Consider the following 24,128-nt stretch of genomic DNA (forward strand, 5'->3'; position numbering starts at 1 on the left):
TATGCTGATTGAAATCGAGCGTGCTTGCTTTCTCAATAATTTTTCTGCTAGTCACCAACAAATTTCACCAGATATTTCTTTCTTTCTTCTTCTCCTCTTTTTTTTATTTTTTTAAAACCATGTCTTCCTTTTTTTTAAAAAAATTACTATAAATTGGAGTATCCATCACTCGTCTGGGTTGGGTGGTGTCTTGTTTCATGTTATGTTAGTCTATTTAATACAATGAGGTTTAACTTAGACCGTTGAGCCAATTTTTACCAGTGGATCAATTCACCAGCACGAATCAAGTCCAATCATTTGAAATCCTCCATATATGATCCAATCAAAGTGTGGGTCCTAACTTCATACTCATGCGGGACCTAGAGGTCAGGTCTAAGGTCGCTTGGGTTCTATTCCAATCTGGATTGACTCAATCCCATTATACACAATCTCTAAAAATTGGATTGAGCTTCCAAGAAAATGATCAAGATTCAGGACTGAGAGTTGTCATCTCTCAAGAATTCAGCCTTATGTAATTTATTCTAAGATTTTTCCCGGTGCAAATCCTCTAGATTCATGTCTCTGATCTTTCAAATCTAGGAAAAGGAGATAGGGGTTGCAAAGGTGAAGAGAGGCTGGTTAAACTCACCAACGAATGTGAGCCGACAAAGTCCAAGTATGGATCATGTCCAGAGAATTCTGTCGGTCAAACTGGGTCAACGCCGCATTAAAATTTTTTGGATGGTAGGCAGTGACCTCACATTAATCTTTGAAGCTAGATTATCTACATCTCAGAAAGAGGAAAGCTGGTCTTCTTTCCTATTTCGCCTGTTTCCCCTCCTCTTTTCCTTGCATTTATTTAGTCTCTGTCCATTTTTTTTATTTGGATTGTGAGTCCATCTTCTCATGGCTTCTCTATACTGGATCTCAGAAAGTGTGCCTTAGATGGAGAGGAGAGAGAGAGATAGAGATAGAGTTCATGGTCCTTTGAGCTTAGAACATCTCCATTCAGAGTTCATCAACAAGGTAGAAACGGAACCTGGTACGAACAATCACCTCCCTTGATCCATATGGACTTTTTTAACAAGTTTTGATTTTTGTCCAATCTGATGATTGTTCTTCTCCTTTTAATTCGCCTTATTTAATTTATTTTTTATTTTTCTTCCCATGTTTTCTTGGGCCTTATTCCAGACATGCTATATATTATTCATTTAAAACTAAACATGCTACATATTATTCATGTAAATCTAAACAGTATTTTTATGCAGTTAAACTATTTCTAGCCATAACAGGTTATGATAGGTCTTATCCTTTACATTGCATGTGTTAGTGGAAATGCCGAGCCTTTGGCTACTTCCAAAGTGCGCATATACCGTGCTAGTGCCACATCGCTCCACTATCCTTACCACTCGACAAAAAAAAAAAAAGAAAAAAAAAAGAAGAAAAAGATCGCTAAAAAAACCAAAAAAAATTGAGCTATTCTCGTGCATTCATGTCACCAAATTTACCAACATGCAAATCACCAGACCACCGTATGATATTTAGGTTGTTCTTTTCAGGTCAGCGAAAGGCAACGACCCACAGGTTTCGAATCATGATGAAGAAACCCCATCACCCTCCCTCGAGTGACATGCACCGTTCGATCCAAATGCCCTTCCTTCTCCCAAACTACAAAACTACCGTCCACCCAAGAAGTGTTTCCAAGAGTAGATTAGATAATATCCATTTAGATCCATTTTTGTATCCTAATCTATACAGATATAGATAAAAATTTGAGCATCCGACTAATATCTGTATCCGCATCCATGTCGATAAAAAATAAAAACGAATATAAGTATGACTAGACATTCAATCAGTATCTGAATATCCGATTCTATTTATAATTTATTTAATTTTATATTAGCACTTATGAACTTTTAAGAAAAATAAATTATGATATTTATTTGATTTACCTTTTATTTAGTAATATCTTTGATTTTGTAGTCATAAAATTTAATTATCCAACTTATATCCATTCTTTGACTATTCAATTTGTATCCATATCTGTTTAAAATAATATGGATACAAATTTATATCCGTATTAATACAACTAACATTTATATCCGTATTTATATTTATCGAACAAAACAAATATAGATATACCAGTATGAGAGTATCCAATCTGATTTTTATTTTAGTGGCGGATGACCATTTATACACATAGCGAATAGAAAATTGTCAAGGTAGAGTCCCCATTTTAGTACATATAATAGCGTATAACTCGCGTGATGCATGAGGTGTAATTCTTTCTCCTTTTTTTCTAACTGTTCTTATAATGCAATATAAAATAAATATAACAAAATAGATAACTGTAATAGAATAGAGTATAATAGGCATAAAAATATAATTATTTTCTAAAATGATATTTTGATATTAATATTATGATATACTATTAATATATAAAATTTCAATAGTATATGTATAATTATCGATATAGTGAGCTATTATATTATTATAAAACAATAAGATCACGATCCAACTTATATATAAATAAAAAATAGGAAAATATTGCATATAGAGGATATTTAAATACAATATAGCGAGATTATTAGTGGTTGCACTTTTATTTTTTAAATAAGAATATGACCATAAACATGTAATAAAAATTAATAAAATATTAGTGTAATATAATGAATTGTGCAGGCTATGTGTAATAGTCTCTGATGCACCTAATGCTCTTCTAGAAACTAGCTGATATGAACGGAGAATCGATCATCAGCACTTGGTTCGAAACCTACTTTATTTTTTCTAAACAACTAGGTTCCCATCATGTAGTCTGGCCTCTTAACCAGAAATACCTTAAGATTTCACTTTTCATTTCAATGTAGTCCGAGTCTTACAAGAGTTTAAGGTCTCTTGCGGCCTTAAAGAATACTGCCACTTGTGACCAATTTTCTTATAGAAATTTTAAGAAAGAAAACTTTCTTTTGGTTCTATATTTTTTCGACGTATTTAGTTCTATATTACCTATGTATTGGATAGATCTTAGATATTTATACAAGACCAAAAAATACAAATAATATATTCTAATTAATCATTTTAGGTGTGATTCTAAGTTATTGCAAATGATATCAAAGCGAACCCAGTTCTTAAGGGATATCGCAGCATGTGGACTGAGGATTATAAAGAAAAATTCCAAAATGTTGCTAGAGAATATACTAAATATAACGAGTTATCTAGAATTTAGTTACTTAGCAATCCAAGGTATCTTCTCATTAAATAATATTTTATCAACCGCCGAAAAATATTCAAGCTATCAATACTACATCCATCCTGAGCCATTAACTTTAATATAAAATGACTATGATTTGGTTTCAGATATCCTCTGACCAATTGATGTGAAATGAAACGGATATCCTACTTCCATCTCGGAATCAACAATTTGGCTTGGATCAGATTTTTGCCTCAACGGTTACCAAGTTCTTAAGGTTTTAAAATAGTCCGAAATATTTGTGTAAAGGCCCACATTTTACTGGGCTTGGGATACAATCCGACCCATGAGAAGGGGGAGGGAGACTCCCGACCGGGTCTTCTCCCTCCCCTGTTTCAAACCCATCTTCCTCCTCCCGAATCCACCAGAAAAAAAAAAAAAAAACAGAGGAAAAAGGGGGATTAAATCTTACCTAAATTGAACCAAACTCCATCTATAAAAGATCCCTTTCTCCTCGTCCTAGGGCATCAACCGAGTGCCGTTCAAAAGAAAAAGGAAAGAAAAAAAAGGGGATCCGTGAGATTGGGTTGTTTGCCGCCGATCTTACTAGAGGAACTCGTCGCCGGAGGTAAGGTGAGCACCTTCTCCTCCTTCTCCTTTGTCTTTGGGCCACTGTCGCCTTGGAATCCGGCTGGCAAGCCGCCGGACTAATGGGAAAAGCCGAGTCTCTGTTCCGCCTTTTCCTCTTCCGTTCCGGCCGGCCGTCGCTGGGCGTGGCACCACCGGCACCACCATGGGCCGACGACCATAGGGCGTCGCCGGCCATGGGCCGCCTGCTGCCGAGCACTCTCGACGGGAAGGAGGAAGGAAGAGAGGGAGAGAGAGAGAGAGCCAACTCTCTCTCTTCTTGGCTATTTTATTGACGGGAAGGAGGAAGGAAGAGAGGGAGAGAGGGAGAGAGAGAGTTGGTTATTTTATCTTCTCTCTCTAGTTGTTGTCTCTTATTAGTCTATTTTCTCTCTAGTTTAATTTAGGGAGATCATGGATTGTTGGTTAGTCTTGGGGTACTAGATACTTGTAGACCCTTGAGAGGATCCATAGAGAGTTTTGGGTTGTCAGATATCTTGGGTAATTTTTAATATCGTCTTGGTTCTGTAGGAGAATAATCCATTGGACGAAAGGATGTTGAGCGGAGTTCTGCGCATCCCAGTTTCTAAATCGCCGTGAGGGCGGGTGATTAGTCTATCTGAGTTTTTCAACAAAGGGTAAGAATCCTTGTACGCCAATCCTACATGATATAAATATTTTTGCACTATATATGTTTGATATGCTATGATCCAGACAAAGCAAAATAGTTTTATATTAAATTATATTTTAATCGTGTTGGCTTGTGATTGGTATTGTGATGGATGTATGTATGTGTATAACCTATACCTGCATAATTGGATTTATGGATGTGGTGGTATGGACTAACCATGTTATATAGATTGCCCTGTCACGGGCTGTGTCACGCCCCCGCCTGCGCGGAGCACGTGAGGCACCCAATGCCCACGTGGGGGCCACATGAGGGGGGAACACGGGGCTCCCCTGCCAGATATTGTCTGGTTCCAGAGCTTTACGCAAGCGTCCTTCACCCCTCCCCGATTTTGTTTTCCACCCAAAACGCGTCTGCAGGATTAGGAAACACCCGCCTCATATGCCCAGGCTCTAGAACGAGTCTTTCCGATGTGGGACTATTGGGCCTCACACCCTTCCCACCATCGGACAAGAGCCATCCTCGGCTCTGATACCAAATGTCACGCCTCCGCCTGCGCGGAGCACGTGAGGCACCCAGTGCCCACGTGGGGGCCACATAAGGGAAGAACACGGGACTCCCCTGCCAGATATTGTCCGGTTCCGGGGCTTCACGCAAGCGTCCTTCATCCCTCCCCGGTTTTGTTTTCCACCCAAAATGTGTCTGCAGGATTAGGAGACACCCGCCTCATATGCCCAGGTTCTAGAACGAGTCTTTCTGATGTGGGACTATTGAGCCTCACACCACAAAAAATAAATTCTGAAGAAGGGCTTTACCTGCCTTGAAGGGGATCGTTCGTCTCTTACTCCGGTGATGCAGCCCTCTGCTCCGGCGACGTAGGACTAACACCGGGTCCTACCAATCGGAGAGGATTGTAGAGAGGGAGACAAACAGTGGAGGAGGAGGAGAAGAAAAAGAAAGAAGAAAGAATGGAGAAGAAGGTTCGGGAAGGAAGAAGAAAGAAAAGAAAAAGAAGAAAAGAAGAAAAAGAAAAGAAAAAGAAAAGAAAAGGAAAGGAAAAAAAAAAGAGAGAGACCCTTAACGGGTTCGACCTAACGGGCCTGATCCGAGTACGGGTCCGAACCTGTTAGGCCCAAATAAAAGAAAAGAAAAATAGGTTTAGCCAAATTTGACTAAAACCGAGCCCAGTCAGATTGGGCTAAGTCCGGACGAACCCAAACTATAAATTGGGATAAATCCGAACCAAATTAAGTCCAATTGAGTTGGGTCTGAACCTAATTAAGCTGAGTTAGTCTCAGCAGACCCAAATTAAATATGAATCAAGCCCAATTCAAAACCAGTTTAACTAAATTGAGACCGAATTGACTTTGGGCTGATCCTGACTCAAGCCTAGATGAGCCACATTGACCCTGGACGAAAGTTAAACCTAATTGGACTTGAAATTGAGCCCAATAACATAATCAGAAGACCAAATTGACCCGATAGGGCTAGACCCAATCAGGAACCGAGCCCAATTCTTTAATTAAAGACCCAATTGACCTACATGAACCCAATTTGATTCTAAATGGAGGCCAAGGGCTCTAAATTAAGTAAATTGGACTTGAGATTCAAGCAAGTAAATTCATATTATGATAAATTAGAAAATTATGAAATAAATAGAGAATAATGTGATCCCTATGTGATTTATTTAGGTGATCAAGGATTTGTCACCCGGACGTAAGAAATTGGAAAGCATATTGCAGTAAGTAACCTTGGCACTGATCTTAAAGTTTATAAATTAATGTTTATTTACAATTATGAAAATGTATTGGTTATGATATATTTTTCTCAAAATTAGGATCAAGTATATGATTGCATGTGATTCATGAATTTGATTAAAGAGCATTCTTCATGAATATTTGATGGTGTATGAGTTATGAAATTATGATTATGCTAGACTGCATGAAAAATGATATTTGAGACATGTTTATGCATTTATTATATGATGTCATTTATCATTTTCCAACCTATTTATGATGATTATGATTTATAAAAGAAAAAGAATATGATTTATGAATTCTCAGATAGCTATGACCACCTCTAGAAATAGAGGCCAGTCGACACCCTGGAGCTAGCATCCAAAAAATAACAGGCCCTCTGCCAACGGGTTAAAGTTGGTAACGAATAACAGAATTAGTCGACTAAGATTAACAGGCTCTGTCACGGGATTATAGTGACCATAGCAGCACATCCGTCTGAGAGTATGTTTTATAAAGTATGGATAAATGGCAATATTTCTATATAACTTGCATTATCATGGTTATGAACTTTCATGGATGCCACCAAGGTGGTAGCCTAGTGGTACTGGGCAGCAATTCTAACCACAAGGTCCCAAGTTCGAATCGTTGCGGCGACGATTAAATTGTGGACCGGAGCTCACTACTTTGGCCACTGCTTGGACTTGTGGTGTAGGACCGCTCTTGAACCGCTAGTAGCCGGGGTGGTGCCGGGTGTGACGTACTCACACGTGGGACTCGAGCCAGAGCTCAGAGGAGTAGCTGAGCCGGGCTCACGGATGGGGAGGGTATGAGTAAAACCGGTCGGGGTGCCCAACACACGGCCATTTCTGCCCGCATCGAACATTCTCCTGGCGGGGCGGGGGCCCAGTGGGGGCTGCTACGCGGGGGTGGGCTTGTCCCTTCCTCCCCCCTACCCCTTTTTTTCATCAAAAAAAAAAATGAACTTTCATGGATGGATCATACATTGCTTTATGACCTGATTTGTGTGTATCATCTATAAAATATTTTATTTTACTACAATTGTTGGCTTTTTAATCACTGCATTGGCATAATTGTACTTGATCCAATAAGATAGTACCTGGTTACTTACTGAGTTGTGTAGCTCATACCTTTTTATCTACTTTTTTCTACAGATGAATAAGACCACTAGGAGCAGGGAGCTTGATGTTATTCAGGGTTGGGATAATTGAAAATGTTATGTAATAATCAGATTTTAGAATCTCTGTACTATTCCAACTTCTTCAATAATGTTATGACATTAGTAAATGAAACTATTTATTTTTATTATAAAATTTTATGTGGCTTCGTGTTATTGTGTGCATAAGATAGCAATAGCACGGCCGTGTCATGATCCGGATTTGGGGCGTGACAGGCTGGAAACGTGACCATGGTCAGTCTAGGTCGGAAATAAAGTGGAAAGGGGAATGGATGTGTGTTTGTGAATTGATTAAATGAACATGGACTTTGGGCTTATCTCGTTATTATTGATTGTCCCATCACAGGCTGGAAATGTGATATTATGGATTGCCCCGTCTCCAGCCTCTTTCCTCGACCTCTTGACCAGGCTGGAAATGTGATACTATCGATTGCCCCATCACAGGCTGGAAATGTGATACTATCGATTGCCCTGTCACGGGCCGGAAACATGACCAGGATGTAGCCCAAAGTTGGAAAGATAATTGATCCGGATCAAGTTAATATAGAATGGAAAGAAAAAGCATTGAAAACATTAATGAAGATTTATGAGCTATCGTATGCTATATCATTCTTGTGTGGTTGGACTTTCATTGATATTTGACGTACATACTTATATTGATTATTTGAGCCTTTTGATAGCCGGTTTATGATTTCATGAAATGTGCATCGATTTGTCGTGGCTTTCAATATAATATTATTATTGTGTTGGTATGGATGTGTAGGAATTCTTACTGGGCTGTAAAGCTCACCCCCCCTTCTTCTTCTTTTTTTCAGAGTTGTAGGATTTGATGGGATGAGCGCAGAGTGCGAGTATGAGAGTCATTAGTCACTTAGTCTATCTTGATATCAATGAATATTGAAAGCTTTTGTAAATGAACCAATTTGATTATCTGATCATGTTGGATTTATCTATTTGATTTAAGTGATTAACTGTAGAATTATCGGATTTTTGTTCATCTTAGACCTTGCATGATCTTTAGGGCACTGCTCTAGGGCTCATGCGGCCGGTCGCATACCGAACCCAGGTGCTGGGTTCGGGGCGTGACAATTTGCTAGGTTAAAGTTTATGCCACTGAAATAAGGTTTCTTTGATAACCCATAATCAGGCAAATACCCCTGAAATCGAGATGAACTTTTCAAGGGATTCCTTGTAGTTAGCAACTATTTTAGGAAACAATAATAATTGCTATTAAAACAATTTAGGGGAAGAAAGAAAGAATCTAATAAAATTTCAGTTCTTTTATTTCTGGTACCTCGCAGCATCAGAGTCTCAACAAATTTGATATGGGTTGCCATCCCAAAAACCATGGTTTCTTGCTTGCTGGCAGTGCAAAATTCAGCTCAAACATCTCTTTGCTGATGTTTCCTCCCTCACAGAATCCTACCAATCTGGCCACTATGTCAGCACTCTCCTCGATGTGCACTGGATCGTTTGGATCAGTCCAAAGCTTGTTCACCAGCTGAAGCTTCCTCTGCTTCCCTTCAAGGGGAACTTGCCATTTGATGTAGAGCCGCTCTCTCTCCTCCTCTGTCAAACGTGAGTTAACCCTTCTGGAAAGAAACTCTCTTTCCTGCCTTAATGCTTTAATGCTGCAGTTTGGATCAAAAGATCAGCAAACAACAGTTTGTCGCCGGTTAAAAGATTAAATAATGCAAACAACTGATTGAATAATGTGGAAGTAACTCAAATTTCTCATACCTTGATGACAGAGAAACTGCAGGCTCGTCTCCGATATGAGCAGGGCTTGCATTGCCAACTTCAGCAAAATGCTGCTGCAGCCAAGCCAATCTCCTGAGCTCTACCTCAATGTATATCTGATCCGCTCGATCACCTCTGAATAACAAGTAGAACTGCGACCGATGTATTATCGATACATGACAAACATCCCATAGTTGAATAATCTGCTGCATTTGCTCCTTGAAGACGGAATCCCATGCATCAGTGGAATTTTGCAGTTCTGATATATGCTCATCAGCCTCTGGTACTTCGTGCCCTGCAGCTTCATTTGATTCTAATTCCAATACCTAAAACAGAGGTAAAAATTTCTAGATGTTCAAGGAAGAACAAACCAAGAAAACGAAAACGAAAACGAAAACCAAGAAAAAAAAATCTCAAACCTGGCACACAAGAAGCTGCTTTTGGTACTGAAGCTTCGCAACACGCTCTTTCAGCTCGGTGACGTATGCTCGTATGCTCCTTACATTTTCCTCTGCAGCATTTTGGAACATCTTCTGCATTTTTTTCATGTTCACAGAACTGGAACGTTGGCAGCGTGGCGTTCCTTCCCTGGATGTTATGTCGCCACCATCTTCGCTCTTGGTCGGAGTAGCTTTCTCAGAACCTGAAAAGGTCTCCGGGGATCCTGCGTCGTTCTCTGGAGCCTTGTTCTCTATTTCAGACTCTAATATCTTCCGGGAAGAAGAGAGAGGAGAGCATGGCGCCCTTATAAGATGCGGTCGGTTGACGTGGCTGCTCAAGGTCAAAGGAAGCATCATCTTCTTCTTCTTCTTCTTCGGCTGACTCTTTGAGGACTTCGGGGTGGTTTCATTGAGCTGCAAATTGTTCGGCAGAGACATCACTAGCCTATCTATAGATTTCTGGACATTTTCTAGCTGCTCCTCCAGATTGGCAATGGTACTCCCCTGCGAATGAAGTCGCGTTATCTCTTCTTTAAGATTGGCACCGGCATTCTGACCGGTGATCACATCTTCGATGTTGACCTCTTTAGTCAGGGATCTGATCGCACGCATCTCCCTGATCTCCGCTTGAAGTTTGGCAACAGTCTCAGCGGCATCCTGATTCCCTTGTCTGTGGCAAGCCACCTCTTTCTGCAGCACTTCAAGAGCTCGGTGCGCTTCCTCTCCAAGTTCCTCTTGTAGCTGTTCGAGCTTGCGAATTTCATGCACAAGCATGGATGGAACAGTTGATGACTGCCTCATTGGGTTCCTCATCTTCTCAGCCCTTCCATGTCCTCTGTCGCCATGATGCGGTGATGATGGGCCATAAAAGGTGAGGCATTTAGCCACTCGTCGAGGCGATGGCTCAAGGGGACTCGAACCCTGGAGAGTGACAGAAGAAAAGAGCATGAAAAGATAACGCTCCGTAAATGCGAGTTGGAAAAGGGGAAAGGGAGTTTGGATTCCTTACCGTCTGATCTGCTGCACCTACTTTCCTTCGCAAGTCATCCAGTCGCGACTGCGCAAGATCTCTTTGCCGTTTCAGTTCTTCCATTTCCATTTCCATCTGCTTGTCACCAGTTCACAAAGTATATGACTCATCAATCTATAGCTCCTCCTTTTCCCAAAGTAATGATACAAATGATTGTTTATACCTTCAAAAGCAATAAAATTTAAGGTTTCTTACCTCCTTAATTTTCAGCTCTTTCTCCTTCAGAAGGGCTTCGGAAGGTTCCGGGGTGCGTCGTTCTGCTTCGAGTCTGGCAACCACATCCTGCAGATGTTTGACCATCTGTTTGTCTGGCACAACCTGATTAAGCGAAGGGTCAGCTGCATGATTCATTCAAGAAAAAAAAAAATCCTGATACTGCAACAAGAAAAACAGGCAACCAACTTATCTCATTTTATGTTGGTATTTTGTTTCTTACCATGTTAACATGAGCAGTATTTGTAACTTCCTTGGCACAAGTTGCAAAATGTAGGGTATTCCGAGATTGCTCTACATGGCTTTGTGCTGGACTCATGGTACATATAATGGCAGTTCTTGCATTTCCACCGAGAGAAAGCTGCAGTATACGTGTTAGCTTTGAATCCCTGTAGGGTATATGGCCGCTTCTTTTCCCAACACTGCATGGAGAAAATCAATGGCATTAGAAAACCAGTTTTACAATGTTCAAGATAGCCCATAGCAGCAACTTTTAGAAAACAATCAGCCTTGTAAATTTACTATTGCATTAAGATCAACCGTAGTTTAAAAACAGCTTCATACAAGTGCGTGGAATTCTCTGTGAGAGATTATGAGGTAAAAATGTAGTGCGAGGACAATGCAGCTTATGCCATTTGGGAGATCTTTTTGCTCGTACAGAATCAAGGACTTGGTAATGTATGTGGGGTCATACCAAGTCAGGATGTAGAGACAGCAATAGAGAAAAATTTACTTGCATGTACTGAGGACGTAGAGACATCAAAAGAAGCATGGGGTGCTCTTGCTGCCCTCTTTTCAAAGAAAATTGCAGCTCGGCTCCAACTTCTCGGGAGAGAGCTGATGAATGTCTCATATGGTACACTTTCGATAAGTAAATATTTTCTGAAAAAGTTAGAACTTTCTGCAGAACAATTGGATCTTAATGCAAAAATTGGTGAAGATGGAATGAGACGAATTACTATCAATGGTCTAAAATCCAAGTACCCGGGGGTTATCACGACAATACAAGGTTGGCCAATCCATCCTTCTCTACTAGACTTAGAAAATTTATTGGCCAACCACGAAGCCTCTTGCAAAACAAATGGCGGGAGTTCCATTTAAAAATATAGAGGAGGCGCTCTTTAGCAATAAAAAGAAGAGGCCACTCAGGAAGACAGTTTGATACAAGACAAAAGAAAGAGGAGGACGATAAATTTAGGAGGCAACAACGGAGGGGCTCTAGGAAAGGGGGAGGCTCGACAACACGATGTAGAAGAGTACAATCCGCAAGATTTAACAATGGAATGGTCAGTGATACAACTGTATCAAGGCAGGCCACTTTGCACAAGTCTGCAGATACAAGAAGGAATTGGTAGAAAGAAATGTCCAGCAAGCATCAAGATGACTATAATGGTGAAGGAGAGTGGGACTTTGAGGTATCCTTCGTCGTAGCAGAGTCCACATAAGTCCTCTTTGAAGAAGAGATAGATTTTGACGGTAGGACAGATAGAAGCTGCTGCCATGGAAGCAGGGGAGTCAGCAGTTGCTAAGTCTAATCCAGGAGTGGTTGACTACAGCAAGGATTGGATTGTTGACTCAAGGTGCTCTAATCATATGATTGGTGATGAAGAGAAGCTTAGTAGCACAATCAGCCACTTCCAAGTTTTTGGATGTGTAAGCTACGTATTCGTGCCTGATCAACTACGCAACAAGTTTGATAAGAAGGCTGCTCGGTCCATCTTTGAGGGCTACGATGGTGAAAGAAAAGGCTGGAGATGTTGTGACCCTACAATAGGATGTTGTTACATATCATGAGGTGGTGTTTGATGATGCATCATCTTGGTGGTCCGCTAACAGGTAATGCTGCCAGATTCTAAGGAGATAGAAGATGAGTTACAAGACAAGCCGGGCGAGCAAGTAATGGAGAGACAACCTAGTCCTGAAGTCATTAAGGAATTGATACCCTTATAGTGAAGGGAAATCAGAGCCAGCTTCGACAAGGGTGCCTTGGAGACTAACAAGTCTATGGAAAATATGAGTACATCATAGAACTACAAAAGATACGTTATGCAGCACGGGTTGCAGCCAGCAAGTACTATAATCAACTAAACCATGCCAAGCATCGTAGGAGCCAGCAGATAATAGAATTTTAGGTAGGTTTCAATATTTGTAATAAAATAATTATAGTATATTTTCTTATTGTCGAGTCCTATTTCAAATATGATTCTATATCATGTCTAATACCTAAATCAGGATTAGGATATCATGTCCTATAAATATGCCCATAACCTATTGTAATAGAAACATTTAAAATATTAATAAAAAAAAATTCGAGAGAATTTCTTTCACCAGGTGAAGAATTTTTAATCTAGTTTTCTTCTATTTGTGTGTTGATCTTCTTTGAAGTATAACCTCATCAATCAAATTGCCTCTTCTTTCTTTTCCCATTGCGTTAGTTGGTATCAAAGCCTGAGTTTTGATTTGATTCAGATGGCTCCGAAGAAGAAGCAAATGATGCAGGTGGGAGGAGCACAAGGAAGTGGATTAGTGTTGTACGAATCGAAGATTCGATGCCAAATCGAAGACTTACTTGACAACTTCATGCAATCGAACACCCTCATGCATGGATGAGGTTGAGGAGGATGACATGCTCAACCCTTTCCAGATCGCACCAAGGGCATCAGAGGGGAGGCCAACCTTGGGTGGGGATCCAAGGCGATGGGAGTAGCGCCTCAAAATCGATCTGCTTGAGTTCTTAGGGAGCTTGACCGTGGAGTTCCTGGATTGGCTCTATACAGTCGAGGAGATCCTTGAGTTCAAGGAGGTTCCGTACAATAAGAAAGTACCACTAGTGGCAACACAACTGCAAGGTAGGGCGGTTGCATGGTGGCACCAACTAAAAATTATGCGGGAGCATAATGGGAAGCCAAAAAATCACTAATTGGGAAAAGATGAAGAAGAATATGCATTGTGAGTTCCTTTCTTATAATTATGTTATACCTATATCATAGATTATAAAATCTAAGGCAAGGAAAAGACTCAGTTGATAATTATTCTTAAAAATTCTATAAATTAATCGTTCGAATGATTTGGTTGAATCCCAAGAATAATTGGTTTCGAGGCATCTTAGGGCTTTAAGCTAAAGTTTTTGACTCCATTCATTGGTATGCGCAAATCCTAAGTATCCAAGATAAACTGTTACTGAAGAATTGTTGGTCAAGGAGACTCTTTCCTTCAACTTTTCAACACGGAATTCCAAATCTTATTCTAAATCGAAGAACCCTAATACTAACTTTTCTAATAACATCAAAAGTTCTTAACAAGAAAGTTCACAAAAATCAAAAGTTCTCAAGCTTTCCTAATGAGACAAAATTCATGTTGGGTTCCATGACCCGCACATACGGGACCCACAACCTATGCATACAGGACCCACAACTCATGCATACAAGACCACGACCTATGTGGTGGCATGTGCATCCTAGGCACTCTGGCATCATACTCTCTTGGTTGGAGAAGATTCACACCATCGAGTCTACCTTCTTAGTCTTCCTAGTCTTCATAGTAAGGTGTTAGGTCGACTACGTTGAATGTTGCATATACACCATCAACGAAGAAGTTTAAGTTATCAATAAACTACAAGTAGTCGGCAAAGTTGTAGTTGTAGCTGCCATCCATAGTGACAATGGCAGCTGCCCAGCTACTTTCAAGGAGAGCTTATTATTGATTGCAGTATTGATTATCCAGAAGCAAGTAAGCCTTTCCATAATCCATGTTTAGTTTGTAGGTGTAGTGGAGCCACTGAATATCTAGACGATCCTTAATTTTGACATGAACTGGGCTAGCATTCTTGTCATAGATGTCCTTGTGCTTCCTACCCATCTTCTTGGTACTTGATGAGAGAGTAGTATTTTGACTTTCACATTTCTATCAAGATTTTTCTGAGAGAGTATTCTTTAGAAGGGATAACCTCCTAAGTTCCACTCTCATATAGATAGAATATGTTGGATCAGCTTTGAAGAGCAAGAAAAAGTAAGTTCTATGAACTAAGGAAACATTGCATGCATGCCAAAGCTCAATTGTCTCTTGCATTCTCCCAAACTCCAGCGGCCATCTTGAAGGAGATTGCAAGAGGCCTAAGATTGGATTTAGGCCTATGCTCTTTATGGTTTCCTTCAATATCTTTGTTGGCATTCAGTTCCATCTCTATGAACTAAGGAAACACTGCATGCATGCCAACGCTCAATTGTCTCTTGCGTTCTCCCAAAATCCAGCAGCCATCTTGAAGGAGATTGCAAGAGGCCTGAGATTGGATTTAGGCCTATGCTCTTTATGGTTTCCTTCAATATCTTTGTTGGCATTCGGTTCCATCTCTTGACCCACAATGAGTAGTTTCTGATGCTAAACCTTAGCCATCTCTTTAAGTTCAGCAACAAAATTATAGATGCTGATAATGTTCTCTTCAGCACTAATCTTAACATGATGCTCTTTGAAGTACTGCCATCCAAAATTTTGAGATTCTTCTCTCGAAACTTTTCCACATTGGCATAATAATTTAATGTAATCCATCTTTTCTGCAATCCTTTAGGCAACCGCGAGTAAAGTATCACAACATCACCGCCATCAATACTTTTCGTGTTGATCACTTTGATCTCCAAAGTTATGTCTTCGTTGCAAATTAAATCTTCAACCAACATAGCAAAACATGGTGGAAAACATGCAGATTGTTTGTGGGGAATTGATAGGCAATTTTGATTAAAAGCCAACTTCTTCTCCACAGATTTCTTAGTTGAAACCATTTTGTAGGAGTAATTTGTATAGCTCAACCATTGCCAAATGGATACAAGGTGGATCCATTGAAGAACTTGTAGATTCTTCCAGATAGCCTAATTCATCTACCGATCGTAGTTGCGTGGAGGTTATGGGGAGTGCATCGACATAGTCATACTTGAAAGAATCTATACTCAGCTGCAGCAGATTTTTATTTTCTTTAATCAAGAAAGGTTCTGAATTTTTGTTTATATTTGTCTCATTCATCTTAATACAACAGACCTCCTTACATATGTCTTCAGCACAAGGATTTTAAACAATCTCGCCTCCATTATGATGTAGTATTAGTCTAATAACAAGACTGTCAAATGGGTGTTTAGGAGACACAACAACCTAGTCTTGTTTTTGGCAAGATGTAGGCAGTGTTCATTGTCTAATATACCATTATCAGCAATATTTGACAACTAAGTTGCCGAAGGTAAATCCTTACATGCATAAGGTACCTAGGATGTCAAAGTTTAGCTGAATTCCTCCATCTTGCCATATGAAGTGGATTTAGTATGAAAGATATTGTGGCATAACCAATTTTCTTCATTAGCTACCATGGTCGTATTCAAGTTGCAGCGGACCATCAAGGCTTCACCTTGATCGGTATGCACTAGCTCTTCCTTGCTTGAGCCTTTCTTGTTCTACTTGACTGGTTGATCTTTGTCCTCTTCTACGCACTATTTTTCCTCCACCAAAATGATGAGATCTCTATTTGGGTAGTTAGCTGTAATATGTCCAAACCCTTGGCACTTGAAACACTTGCAAGGGTTGTTGAGGATACCCTTGTCCTTCTGAGATGGTTGGAAGGTGCTAGCTTTAAAGGATGTTGATGTCTTTGACACGAAACTCTTCTGGTTGGATGCTCTATCACATCTTCAGCATCAACAGGGCTGGAGTTGCACAACTTGTTCAATGTCAGGCTTCAATCCTCCAAGATATCGCCCTATAGTTTGCTGTCAAGCTCCTTGATGTCACACATTATGAGAAGTTGCTCGAATTCCACTATGTATTCTTCTACAGTCATACCACACTATCGAAGATTGTGAAGCTTAAAGAGTTTATTCTAGCAATAATTTTTAGGAGGGAACTTACATTTGAGTTCACGGTGCATCTTGTCCCACGTTCGGATCTTGCCACATCCTTCATACTCATATCGTTGCTTCAGATTTTTTGCCAAATTGATGTGTGCTTCTTGAGCTTAACGGCGACTAGTCTCATGCGTCGATCGTCAAAAATTCGTTAAGCTCAAAGACTCATTCAATGGTGTAGAGCCAATCAACAAACTTATCAAGTTGTAGGCATCCTTCAAAGTTAGATATTTATTTTAATACTAAAGTCACGATGGTTGCGATGTAGTCTTCATTTGCGTTGGCTATAAGTATGTTCTTCACTCATTGAAGATGGTTTTCCGTTATAGAATAGATTGAAATCTTCCAATTTTTTATGGGAACACCTGCTTTCATCATCAAAAGGCTCTATATCAGAGTAGTGATTGAAACTCTAACGATGTCGACGTTCATGTTGCTCTTGCTGGTGACAAAGCTGTGGATTTTCTTCTTGAAGTTGTTCAAGCTGGTAGTGCGATTCATCTAATTTGATGTCATGTAGATCTTGCTCGTGTTCAACATGCTCTTTGATGTTGCGGCAGTGCAACAGTATCTTGAAACCGTGCTCTAATAACAACTGACACCATGAAGGTGTTAAACTTGGACTGAAAATTAGGAGGATGGATATGTTGGTGCAACCATGGCGAGATAGAAACCTTACTACGACATGAATGGTGTCAGGGGTTGGAACCTAAATATAATGATGATTAGCAAGCCAATAGGCTCTTAACAGGGGTGAAGCAGTAACTAGAAGAAGAGAAGACGCGGGTCACTCTCTTCCAAGGTTGAAAATACCATCTTGGTTGGTCACTCCAAGAATACAGCTATCACACGATCACTCGTAAACTCTAGGAATTTACCAAAAGGGAGGAGAGAGAATATAGAGAGAAGGCAAAAAAATTTCTCATAAGAAAATTCTCACTGATTAATAACTCAAGTATTTTAAGTATAATTGCAAGTAGAGTTGTAATAGAGGTATTTATAAGTAGTACAAGGAGACTCTTTTCTTCAAGTTTCCAATGTGGAATTCCAAGGCCTATTCTAACTCGAAGAGTTCTAACTATTAACTTTTTTAATAACTGCAAAAGAAAATTTACAAAAATTTAAACTTTCTAGAATTAACTAACATCAAACTCTTCTAACAAGACAAAACTCATGTTGGGTTTCAGGAGTACAGGACTCGAGATCCATGCAGTAGCATGTGCGCCCTAGGCACTCTAGTGTCAAAGTTTCTTCTCTTTTTAGAAGAAATTCTTTCCACCATGCACTCTCTCACCAACTCAAAAGATGAAGAAATATCTCTACAAACTAACCGGAACTTCAGAACACCGCCTACCAACTAGTACAAATAGGAGACTTGGGTCCTCTTGTTGGGTAACAAAAATGAGGCTAAGAGAGTTAGAGATCAATAGTGAGTGAGTGAAGAACAAAGTGTGTGCAAGTGAGACGTTTGAGTGTAGTGAGTGGAGGTGTTTTGTGTGTAAAGAGAGTGCACAAAATTTATGCGTGAGCAAGCGCTTATGTATACTTGTACTTAAGTATTGTACAAGTGTCTTTGCAATAAAAGTTTTTTTTTTTTTTGATTCACCAAATCAGCATATTTTCTTTATACTAAATGTATGCATCCTTTTGCTCTTTAGGTCATTTAGGATATTCAAATCCCATGAGCAAACCCTTTTCTAGAAGTATAAATGACATGTTTGCACCAATAATTAACCACAAACGGTCAATTTGCAGTCCCTTCTTCATTTAGAATTTAACCCAATTTAGGGAAGGAAATCAAACCAATTTAACATGTTCGTTGCTAATATACTACTATCGCTTCCAATGTCACCATCAAAAAGATCAACCATTTGCACTCCTTTTATATATAAGTCAATCCATTTTTAAAAAAATATATAAACCTATCTTTATTTGTCTATTCTCCATCAGTCATTGTGCTTTCTCTACTCATTACTTTTAACACCATCTAAAGTCATTATTATAAGCTTGCAACTAAACTAAGTAGTCAATTAAAATATTTATGTCCTCCCATGTTTCAAATCTCCTAACTTTTGTAGCACATAATAAATTATTTCTATTTTTCAATCTTGATTATCTTTCTAGTTCATAACTATGGTCAGAGTCCCCCTTAGTTTTTCTTGTACTATGATTGTGTGTCTTAATCAAGCAAGCTTCACTCTCACTACTGGAAAAAAATGATTATAATTGGAATTTCATCTTCTTCATCAGTATAAAATAATTTATTACACTCTAAAAAAAGATTGTAACATTTTACTAAAATAGCTAAATGTTTTACAGTGGAGCCACAATAATGATATGCCCCAAATCCCCAACAATAAAATATATTTAATAGTAATGTCGACTTAGTTTTCTAAAATTATAATCTTATTGGACATTTTTGGACCTTATCTAAATCTTCAAAACTTTGATCCAAAATCATTGACATCGCCGAAACTGCTGAAATCGAAATAGCATTTAACCTTGGTTCAACATACACCATGTAGGTGAAAAGTGTTGCATTAGCATCCAAATGAGTTATGTTTGCAATTTCCTATTCTCTCCCATTCCTTCGATACATCAATCAAAATTATCAAAATTATTAGTCTCTTCTTTTCTTCTACTGCAAGGGGTAGTAGAGGTGAGGAGGCCAATCAAAATCATCATTTATAATGGTCTTTCCCTTTGTTGATAGGTTTTCGGCAATCCAAAATATGTGGTTATTATTAATCTATATCTTATCATTAAATATACTCTCCAAAGTCGGGCATTGTCCATTTTGACTGTTTCTATAATAGCTCGACCTCTTTCCTATTGTTCATGGTGTCCGGTTCATTAAGGACATCTAGGACACCCACTTGGTCTCTCTTTTGGAGGTTAGCTATTTTTGATCCCTTTTCAAAAGAGAGGACAAAAAAAGGTTTATTTAGCATTGCTAGAGCAAAGAGAGATGCCATCTCACATAATTGAACACAAAAGACATCTTCTTTTCATCTTAGCCAACACAACATTGCAGACTCCTATCAAAATATTTGAATCACGACTAGAATTTCAGTCAACTGGTCAAAATCATCTTGTAAATTTCATTGGTTTAACCATGATTAATAGGTCAATATTGGTCTAAATCATTTTTCCAATGTGCCATCTCTTGTTCTTACACAGGCAAATGGAAGAGTTATTATACAAATAAAAAACTTAATGAGTGAAGAAAGCAGAGATTTTATTTCATACTAAGCACATAAAGTTTTATTTTCTTTCTCAAGTTCTTTATGTTCCATCCTTAAGCTTAAAGGTTAGCTGCTTAAATTATTTACCATTAATACACCCACCTCTTTTCATTGAATGTGATGCCATCAATTTGTTTGCCATGTTTCTTTTTAACATGGCAGTTTACTTTTCTATCATTTTACTAATTTCCAGTTACCTCTCATTCCCCATGTAATTCAGTCAAAACTCAAACAACTTCACTGATTGGACTTTGATCAGGAAATTGACTGAATAACTATTTAATAGTTCATTAGTTATGATCTTAGTCAGGTCATTTTGCTAGATATGTTTCTTTCCAACAAACTTTTTTGAAAAAAATGGGAGCAGTATACGAGAAACCTGACCTGAGTTTTCTAATTACTGTTGTAAGAGTCAACAAGCTACGATTTATATGGGAGCCTTCTATAAGTCTGACACCATTTGCGTTAGTTTGTGAAACCCGCTCGCTTCCCGCAAGGTCCACAAGGTTCTGCAGAATACCAGTCATGAGAATTAATATCTTTCCATCAAAGAAATTTAATTTGGAATTTTGGAGCAGAATATGAGATAAAACTTACCAGGCTTGCCAAAAAAGACTTCACACAGCCTGAATGTTCACGTAGGCTACTCTCTATCGTCTGGATTTATAACCAAAACAAATTTAGTGTTCCCCTTCTTTCTGAATTTTAATATAAAATACTAAAAGTAACTGAGTTCATAAGACTTGCCAGCCTTATTATTTGGTGAGATCTGGAGCTGGTATCATTCAAGGCAGTTTCACCAACTTGCCTTTGTGCTGTAAACAATTAAAACAAATATTGCATTTAAATTACAAGCAAAAAACACCGGATACAGAACTTATAATGAAAATAGTTAAAGTCAATATGCCATCCGCAAAAAAGCGAAAAAACCAACCTTCACAAATGCCGATCAGATGTCTCAGATGCTGGCTATCTTTTACTGTTTCTTCTTCCAGTTTCTCAATAATAGTTCCTTTCTGCAGAGGTAGTGAAACCAAAATATGTAACAGGATAAACATCACATAGCAAAAAAGGATTAATAATAAGAAAAACTACAGAATACCTCAGGGTCATCAAGTAGTCGAAGAGGACCAGAATCTGTTTTCAACAGGTCTCTTACTACCTCATTGTATATTTCTATGCCAGAAATCTTAATCACAAAGTTCCTATCTGGAGTCTGCAAGACAATAAAAAAGGACATAAATCAGATTGAGACGTTTCCTCCTGAGCAGCCAGATTAAGGATATTTAAAAATAAATTCTGGATGCCGCTGAACTCCACCCCTCCCTCCACCATAAGGGGGAATAAGCAAAAGGAGAGAATTTTTTTGTAAAAATTACATTTTCTATGTGCTTGTAAATATCATTTACAGCGTTCTCAGTGATCCCCCGCATAGTATATGTTTTGCCACTGCTGGTCTGCCCATAAGCGAAGATGGTGGCTACAAAAAAAAAAAAAGGAAAATTGCCTCACACACAGTTCAATCCATTATAAAGACAAATTACTAGTAGAAACTAAACTGAAAAAAGATCCATTGATGTTTACCATTTATTCCTGTCAATGCTGATAATGCAACATTTTTAGCTCCTTCTTCGTAGACAATCTCGGTCAAACAATTAGGTCCAAATACTTTGTCTATATGGAAGATAAAATCAAGTTACTTCTATGTCTGTGAGCACTGCAACTCTTTGTCTTAAACTTCAAAATAAATTAATCAGAAACAATGGAGTGGTTCATCTAATCAATACCAAACGCGTAGGGGCCTGGTAAATTTGAACGCTCCTGAGTTGAGCCCTTGAACACGATAGTGTGGTCATCTATACAATCCCACACTATTTCATCTTTCAGTGCTTGTTCTTTCTTACTCAGTGGCCTCATCCTTACTGTGACGAAAATCTTCTCATCTTTGACTCTGGAGCCTCCAGGTGTAGATACTGGTGTTCTTTCGGTCTTCGAAGCTGGGGTACCGGGAGTCCTTGCTGCTGCCATCTTGGTTGCGCTCTGGGCTAAACAATGTCAAATAAAAAAAAAGAAAGTTGATGAGATATTGGATGGACATTGCAAAGACAATGCACCAGAGTAAACTTACAATTTTAGAGAAACATGACTTCAATCAGAAATTACAACAACAGGACATGAACAGATTAAAACATAAGCATAAAACACTCATCCACCACATGGAAGGTTAAAAATAAAGATATAAACTATAAAGAATTATGTCTTTATGCACCACAATTAAACCTTCAAGACTCGCATTGTAACATAAAACCATGAATTACCAAATCTTGATTTTTTTTTTCAGTGAAGTGATGAACAGAAACCAGCTTTTCAACTAAAATGCTTTCAAAAAGACAGAACAAAGTTTAGAAAGAAATTATAGAGGATAAAATGAAACAATGTTTTGCTATGATTTTTCTTAATACAACCGTAACCTCTAAAAAGATAAAACTCACGGAGCTTTTCATCCATCCACCTCTTCTTTCGTTCTTGTCTTCCACATGACTCCATTCGCAAGTGTTCTCCAGTTCCATCGAAATATGATCAAAAGCAATCACGATTTCAACCAAGAAAGAGTAATTCACCTCTTCCTTTCCATTCTATTCACATTTACAAAACCTTCTGGAGATTTTCCAACCATTTTCGTCTTAAGAGATCAAAACAGAGAAAAGACCAGACCGCTGGAAGGGTTCTCCACAATCTTTTCAGTAAAGAAGAGAAAGAGGTAATATTTCAAGAAATAAACCAAGAAAACGGAGAAAAGCTACCAAGATCTGTACAGAACCAAAGAAAACAAAGAAAACGCTGCCATTTCCCGGATCGGGAAACAACAAGAAAAACAAGTAACGAAATTTCCGCAGCATTGCATCATTCAACCGGAAAAAAAGAAGCGACAAGAAAAAACCTCCCAAAAATAGACCAAAATAGCAAGAAAGAGAGATCTGAGATAGAAAGAGAAGGTAAGAGCACTCACAGAGGTATTTGGGGAAGGAGACGCCGCCCGAACCCGCGATTCCTGCACGGCGAGATCCTAGAAACGATCCAAGAACCAAAAGAAGGAAAGAAAAGAGACCCAAAAAATGGTGGATTGAGTGGTGGGGGGGGATTCACGGTTTCTTTCTCCCAGAAGACCAAAAGCAAGGAAATGGGAGGCGGAAAGACCGAGAGAAAAGCGAACGTTGTGAATCGAGAGAGCTTCGTTTTGAGAAGGGGTTTTGTTAAAGTTTTTAGGATCAAAAAAATAATAATAATTGGAGAGAGAGAAAAAAAAAGTGAAGACAAAACCGGCCGTTTGAATTTGGGGTGCCAACGGCTAGTTTTGTAAAGTTTTAAATAAAAAATATCGGAAAATATACCACTACTTCGAAGTGTGTAGTTTTTAAGTCTCTCCTTAAACGGTTCCGTGAACCCGAAATTTCGGGGCCCAAATGACGCCGTGAGGCTCGCTTGCGTGCGTTTAAAGTGGGTCTCATAATATGGAGAAAGACGTTAAAAAGCTGCTTTAGCTCCCTCCTCGGACGTCAATTTTAACCCGCTAGTATTCGCCTACTTTGCCGTATTTTTTGACAACCTAATCGAACTCTGAAGCCTATTAAGCTCACCCCGGATCTCCTGGCATCCATCTTTTGATTGAACTCCATCAGTGGATTTGCTGAATGCTTGGACTAGTCTTTTATGATAAAACTACCATCCATAGAATTCCTCAACAACCCTTACTTTAGTCCTAACATGGATTACCAAACTTGTCTGGAGTTTTGATAGAATATGATCAGATACATGATGCAATGCAACGAGTTGATCCATGTGATGATCATTCACTGCATGCATGTGAGAATCATTGAGTTTTAGTAATTCTTGACGAGATTAGAAAGGAGTATATGAGGACATGAAAACTATGTCACTCAAATGTCTTTAGGCTTATTTTATGCTAACTCCATCATATGACTTCATGTTTAGTCATCCTTCCTGTCAATTTTGTTGTCAAAATATTATTCTTGAAATTTTACAACATGAAACATCATCTACGTGTCAATGTCTCGCAGCTTTAATGCAAACGTTGTTATGATATGATTTCAAACAATTTTTTTTTTTTTTTGGTACAACGGCGGCTCACACTCTACGGGTGTGGATACTATCAACAAAATCCGAAAATAACAAAACAGAAAGAGACTCCGGCACTGTGT

At 38.9% G+C, this 24,128-nt stretch overlaps 1 protein-coding gene and 1 long non-coding RNA gene across 3 annotated transcripts; one reads left to right on the forward strand and one right to left on the reverse strand.

The window, feature by feature from the left end:
- The first annotated feature begins 3,263 nt into the window (after nucleotides 1–3,263).
- LOC120112408 (uncharacterized) lies at nucleotides 3,264–13,823 on the forward strand. Of its 2 annotated transcripts, none has more exons than XR_016396500.1 (6): nucleotides 3,264–3,802; nucleotides 4,328–4,434; nucleotides 8,777–8,936; nucleotides 9,110–10,705; nucleotides 10,779–12,913; nucleotides 13,251–13,823. It is a non-coding gene; the product is annotated as an uncharacterized LOC120112408 (long non-coding RNA). The 2 variants fall into 2 exon arrangements; XR_016396501.1 differs by having other exon boundaries at nucleotides 9,110–10,665.
- On the reverse strand, nucleotides 8,522–23,136 carry LOC103709316 (kinesin-like protein KIN-7A). The gene is made up of 15 exons (XM_008794609.6): nucleotides 22,919–23,136; nucleotides 21,696–21,953; nucleotides 21,493–21,582; nucleotides 21,288–21,388; nucleotides 21,011–21,124; nucleotides 20,843–20,924; nucleotides 20,656–20,723; nucleotides 20,506–20,565; nucleotides 20,293–20,417; nucleotides 11,005–11,203; nucleotides 10,764–10,886; nucleotides 10,548–10,643; nucleotides 9,518–10,459; nucleotides 9,099–9,424; nucleotides 8,522–8,989 (listed from the first exon to the last, which is right to left on the reverse strand). Exons 2-15 carry the CDS (start codon nucleotides 21,934–21,936, stop codon nucleotides 8,662–8,664), a joined length of 2,895 nt encoding a protein of 964 aa, XP_008792831.4. The 5' UTR covers nucleotides 21,937–21,953; nucleotides 22,919–23,136; the 3' UTR covers nucleotides 8,522–8,661.
- Between the last annotated feature and the right edge of the window lie 992 nt (nucleotides 23,137–24,128).

This window comes from Phoenix dactylifera, chromosome 9 (genome assembly GCF_051530095.1).
Source record: "Phoenix dactylifera cultivar Ajwa chromosome 9, Ajwa_hap1_PhDact_Kaust_v1.1, whole genome shotgun sequence".
In the NCBI taxonomy this organism is placed as follows: Eukaryota; Viridiplantae; Streptophyta; class Magnoliopsida; order Arecales; family Arecaceae; genus Phoenix; species Phoenix dactylifera.

Excerpts from the sequence above, each read along its gene's own strand:
- LOC103709316 (XM_008794609.6), bottom strand. The coding sequence starts at position 21,936 with ATGGCAGCAGCAAGGACTCCCGGTACCCCAGCTTCGAAGACCGAAAGA. Across the intron at positions 21,583-21,695 it reads ACCAGGCCCCTACGCGTTTG|ACAAAGTATTTGGACCTAAT; the intron begins GTATTGATTAGA and ends TCTTCCATATAG. Across the intron at positions 21,125-21,287 it reads TTTACAAGCACATAGAAAAT|ACTCCAGATAGGAACTTTGT; the intron begins GTAATTTTTACA and ends ATTGTCTTGCAG.